This window comes from Rhagoletis pomonella, unplaced genomic scaffold, assembly GCF_013731165.1.
Source record: "Rhagoletis pomonella isolate Grant_MI unplaced genomic scaffold, Rhpom_1.0 Rhpom_scaffold_00002, whole genome shotgun sequence".
Classification (NCBI taxonomy): Eukaryota; Metazoa; Arthropoda; class Insecta; order Diptera; family Tephritidae; genus Rhagoletis; species Rhagoletis pomonella.
The window spans coordinates 74,796,428-74,802,689 of NW_023458556.1; the positions used below are offsets into that span (position 1 = coordinate 74,796,428).

The window sequence follows — 6,262 nt, forward strand, 5'->3', positions numbered from 1 at the left end:
ATACAATACTGTGTAAAACGAACGGCCAATAAATAAAAAGATAAAATTTTACTTTAACAGATTACTTCTTTTGAAAAAATTTATATATTTATAGCATACATCGATAGATGAGTTACATATATAAAAAATCGTATCTAAACAATCAGAGGTATGGAAGATATACTTTATATAGTACCAATCCAAGTGATTTTCACTGTTATATGATCGGTATGTAAACATAAAGGAGATATATAGCAAAAACTGGTATCTGAACAATCAGTGGTATAGGAGATAAAGTTTATACAGCATAGATTTTGACGATTTTCTCAGTAGACTTTGTATTATTATTTATAAAATAGCTTACGAAATTTATCGGTTTTAGCTGTCCAAATAAAGGAGTTTTACAGTAAAACCCCATATCTGAACAATCAGTTGTATGGGGGCAATAAATAGGTTATAGCGACCCGATCTTTGTTCATTTTACTGTAAACTTTCCGTTGATAATGAGTGAAAATAGTGCGAAATTTAATGCTTCTAGCTGCATAAATGGAGAAGTTATAACAAAAAATCTCATATCTGAACAATCAGTTGTATGGAAGCTATAGGTTATAGCGACCAAATCTTCACCATTTTCACTGTAAGCATTCTTTTGATACTGGGTGGAAATAGTGCGAAATTTCATATTCCCAGCTGCATAAATGGAGGAGTTATAACGAAAATTCTCATATCTCAACAATCAGTTATATGGGAGATATATGTTATACTGACCCGATCTTTGTAACTTTCACTGTAAGTATTCTGTTAATAATGAGTGAAAACGGTGCGAAATTTCATGTTCCTAGTTGCATAAATGGAGAAGACCTTATATCTGAACAATCAGTTGTATGGGAGCTATAGGCTATAGTGACCCGATCTTTGTAATTTTTACTGTAAGTATTCTGTTGATAATGAGTGAAAACAGTGCGAAATGTCATGTTCGTAGCTACATAAATGGGAAGGTTATAACGAAAAATCTTATATCTGAACAATCAGTTGTATGGGAGCTATAGGTTATAGTGACCCGATCTTTGTAATTTTCACTGTAAGTATTCTGTTGGTAATGGGTCCAAGTATTGCAAAATTTCATGTTCCTAGCTGCATAAATGGAGGAGTTATAACGAAAAGTCTCATATCTGAACAATCAGTTGTATGGGAGCTATGTATATGTTATAGTGGTCCGACTCTTCCGGTTCCGACAAATAATTAATACAATATAAAAATACACCCACTTACCAAATTTCATGCGGATATCTCGAAAACTGAGAGACTAGATTGCATACAAACAGACGGACATACAGACAGACGGACATACAGACAGACGGACATGGCTAAATCAACTCAGCTCGACGTTCTGATCATATAAGTATACATTTTAATCGGTCTATCTCTTTTTATTCTGGTACTTACAAACATTGGACTAAAGTTATAATACCAGTTCATGCTCATGAAAGGTATACAAATAAATTACAAAAAATCAGCGGTACTCATAACGTTTCTAAGAAATCTAATTAAAAAGCTCAAAATTGTTCATGAAACTTTGTCGAATGTTGCTAATTTATGTACAAAGTTTAAATTTTGACTTACATGGTCATATAATTTCTATAATTTACACGAAAATAGGTCTGATATTTAGGCCTAGCCATGTAGTTATAGACTGGTACTTCTACTCGGTATAACCCAGATACATTTCCTGATCTGAGTAATATCTAAAAAAAGTCAGGCAATGGAAAACGAGTGAGGCTACTTCTGCCAAGAAAAAGATTTTCTTATAAAACTATTTCTATTATCTGCCCATAACTGTACCATCTTGAACTTTCTTAGGTCTAGTAGTGTTTTTTATAAACTTGTTCAAATAATAAAAGATTGTCACAACTCAAAGGACGCGATTTATGAGCAAATGGTGCAGAACTACTCGCTAAATTTTGCTTTTTATTGTGTAAAAATTTCTTAGGGCTGGTTTCTCCAACTCAACTTAACTTAGTTTAGCCATTTTTTGGACTTAAGTCAAAAGTTAGCCTACCTTTTACACAGCTTATTCTTGACTAAGTCTAAAAAATTGGCTAAACTAAGTTAAGTTGAGTTGGAGAAACCAGCCCTTATGCCCAGATGTCTAAAATTCCACATTCGCAACATCCCTAATATATACATACACTGGTGGCAGAAATAATAGAAACACCTTATTTTAACCAGTTTTGGCTATATTTCTTTTATTTATTAAATGTTTATTTTTTTATAAAAATCCAGTTTAACAGTGCAGTTTTGCAGTGCAGTCCAGTAATCGGAATGAAATTTTTTGCCAAAGGTGTTGCAGTTTTCTTCCACATAAAATTATATCGTGTTTATTCGCTATATGGAAGCAAATGTGACGAAAAATTCTAAAAAAGCAGCGGTAATTTCTAGCCACATGAAACTTACACTTCATCCTACTAAAATTTACTGGAATAAAAAATGCATACCTAAAAGCTTTCTAAAAATTCTGAATAAAAAGTTAGAAATATTGGCGAAAGATTTTTTCATTTTCCTAATTTTTGTACAAACTTCCAGAAGCGTATTTATAGGAATTTTATTATATAATTAGCTGGACTTTTCAAAAAAAAAAAATATTAGACGTAAAATAAAAAAGAAATGTAGCCAAAACTGGTCAAAATAAGGCGTTTCTGTTATATCTACCACCAGTGTACATGGATTTATATTTTTTGCATTTTGGGAGTAAGTTGTAAAAATTTTAAATTTAAACGCGTCTCCTGAATCCGTTATTTCAGCATTGAATTAGTTCTGATAGTCGAGAAAACAAATTTTACGAATTATCAAGATTTTTGTAAAATCGCGTTCGTACAAACAAGGGGCAATGAGAGCGCAAAGTGACAGTTCTCTTGGAGCGGAAATTGCAAACTCTTGCTAGAAAAATTGTTTCCAGCACAAATTTGCTAGCAGGATTGTGGCACGTGGTTGCTTTTTTGTTGAATAATTTGAATAAACAAGTTCGGTATATTTAAAAATTTATACACTTGAGCGATTTGCTAATGAAAAACGTACGTAAGTCAATATTTGTTTACTTAATTAATTAAGTTAATTCCAATGATTTGAAAAAACTATTTACGTAATCGAAATGCAATTGCACCCATAGTCGGTACCTGTCTTGTATAAGATTTATAGTGTACACGGATAGACGGACGGACAAACAGACATAGTTTTATCGACTTCGCTATTCATTCTGAGCATATGTCTATTTATATGTATCTATCTCGATTCCTTAGGTTGTTACAAAAAACCCTTTTGTGAACAAAGTTACAACACCGTTGGGCACAAGTACGGCCAGGTATAAACCATTTTATTGAAAGTATGCCTTCAGGATATAGGCAGTCATAAAAGCAACCCAAAAAAATTAATTAATTCTCAATAAAGTAATGTATTACTAGTCTAGATATGCTAAATAAAAAAAGTAAATGTAATCCAAATATGTTTAAAAGCGTGCGCCGAAAATACGCTTTTTTACAATTTTGATTGGTAATAGCAAAAATATGGTTCATTGTGCTCTAAAAACAATCTGTGTGAAAGATGACAATTTTTGGTCAATATCTTAGGCTCGCCCAAGTCCATCAAAGTTCAATGTGCTGAAAAAATTGAAGTCAATAAATATATTAATTAACAAATTATTTTTTTTTTCTAAAATTGCAATTATCTTCGAAAGTATTAGCCCTATAGAATTGGTATATGGACCTTTTTTGAGGAGAATCGAAGTAAGCTAAGAAAAAAATGTTTAGCAATTGAACTTTGATTGGCTTGGTAAGATAGCAGTATTATTGATTAAAGGTTGAAAAATGGAATTATAACAAAACCGTTCTAATAACTTGAGCCCCTACTGTATAGGTTTGTATGTATGTACATGACCCCAAAATGAAGCAATGCTACATATGTATGTATTTATTAGTAAAATAATCTTTATGCTTACCTTCTGGGATATCAGACCCCATATAAATAGGTGCACCTGAGTAGTCTACTACGTTACCGGCATCATCAAAGAATACCGTTATATTGCCAACATATTTGGCATAGGCTGCAGCTTGAACGATTAACACACGATGCCCACTTTCGTGTATTACCTCTGTGGGATATGGACCGCGAGGAGTATCTGGTCCAGGTGGAGTGTCGCCTGTATAGAGAAAAGTATGCGAATGTGCACCCACTATTACATCAACTTCGTCACCGGCGTTTACAGCAATTATCTTATCCACATCATAGCCACAGTGAGTGATAGCGATAATAATGTTTGCACCCTGGGCCTTCAAATTTTGAGCTTCCTCTCGTATAGCAGCGCTTTCGTTAAGAAAAATCAAGTCACCAGTGTTTGCTAAATCCTGATTCGGAAAAATTAGCATTGCAATCCAAAAAATATATGCCAAGTTAAAAGTGAAATTTTAATGTTACTTACATAAGTGGTCTCGAGGATAATTCCTATAACACCGATTTTCCTATTACTACGCTCTATTATCATGGAGCTTTGATATTTTCCCTGCATATCAGGCTCATCTCTTGCGTCCATATTTGCCACCAGCATGGGCGAATTGATAGTTTCTAGGAAGGGCACCAGTCCTTCAATACCATGATCGAACTCATGGTTGCCGAGTGTCTAGCGGTATATTCATATAATTATAATATTTTGTTTGCGACAAATAAATATCTCATTACCATCGCATCTGCGGGCAGCATGTTCAGAAACTGACTTGTTACATTCCATCGTCCAATATTGTACCAAAGTGTACCTTGAAAACTGTCGCCCGCATTAAAGTAAACCGGGTTTCGGTCCTTCTGCTCTTCGAGTAACCGTTTCACAGTGTAGACAGTGCGTGCATAACCACCAATACACTCTTCGCCAGCATCGCAAGTACCACCTGATGTATCTGTAGCTTCGAATCTGCAATATTAAAAAAATTCATACGTTATTGAATATGAGCAAATCTCACGAGTTGTTATTTTTTTCAATGTCACTCCCTTCTCTCGCCAGACAAAAAAAACGCTAAAGCAATTATATTCAACAATTTTTATTGAGCTTGAGGCCGTTTTTAATGCAAAACTTATTGTGGAAAAGCAACAATAATTTTACAAAATGGTAGAAGTGATAGCTATTTCGGAAATTACCACATTTCCTCATCAGACTTCTTTTCAGTAGGATTCGAACCGACGATCCCACTGACTCAGCCAGTTGCCTACGCACTCTGCTAAGTTCGCCTTGTAAATTATCGGTGCTTTTTTTCCGACTTTTTCATTTGTTAAGCCAACACAATCAAGCTCAGCTATTCCGCTGCAATTCACACTTGATCATGTGGTTGTTGGTTTTGTTGGTTTTTGTTAATAATTCTATTGTTAGAATATTTAACTTTTAGGTTTGCTCGTCCTTAAGTTATTTGTTTTTGTTATTTTATGGCCTTATAACAATTATATTCAACAATTTTTATTGAGCTTTACTGAAAATAAGTCTGAAGAGGAAATGTGGGCATTTCCGAAATAGCTATCACTTCTACCATTTTTTCAAATGATTGTTGCTTTTCCACAATAAGTTCTTTATTAAAAACGACCTCAAGCTCAATAAAAATTGTTGAATATAATTGTTATAAGGCCATAAAATAACAAAAACCTTACCCGCAGTTGGAGAATGAAATTTGGCTTTCTGACTTAATGTTCTTTACCGATATGATGGAACATTTACAAAACTTGAATTAGTCTCTACGCCTTTTTTTATGACCTCAAAAAAAAAATTTCATCATTTTCCATTGCTAAAAAAAATATTGCACATGATTTAAAAGCAGATTTTGAAAAAAAGATTTGCCGATTTGAAATTATTTAAATGTACGTTTGCATACTTCATAAACCCTTTTTTATGTAACATAATTGAGGATGAATTTACAATATCCGAAACAGTCCTTTTTAAGAAAAGCGAAAATGAGTTGGAGTTTTTGGAATTAAAAGAAGACAAGGCACTGGAAATGCAACATAAAGCTTGCTTGAATTCCGGAAATAAGTACCAAATTTAAAATATCCGCTGTTGAAAACAGCTGCGTCCCGTATATTTCCAATTCTTGGTACAACGTATAACTGTGAGTCTGTACTCTAGAATGAAATTAGTAAAGTCAAAATACCGTTCACAATTAGTTGCATTCGCGTACCTGATAATTATGGAAAGTTATAAAAACTATCAGCTTTTTGTGTTCGCGTACGCAAAAAACTTGCAAAGTAGGGGAAATTG

General features: G+C 33.5%; 1 protein-coding gene across 1 annotated transcript; it reads right to left on the minus strand.

Annotated features, from left to right (window-relative positions):
* Window positions 1–3,980: 3,980 nt before the first annotated feature.
* Window positions 3,981–4,933, minus strand: LOC118734061 (apyrase; the record flags this gene model as incomplete). The annotated part of the gene is given in 3 exon segments (XM_036463755.1): window positions 3,981–4,376; window positions 4,451–4,648; window positions 4,708–4,933. Coding segments are annotated over 3 exon segments (820 nt in total), but the record flags the coding sequence as incomplete, so codon positions are not given.
* Between the last annotated feature and the right edge of the window lie 1,329 nt (window positions 4,934–6,262).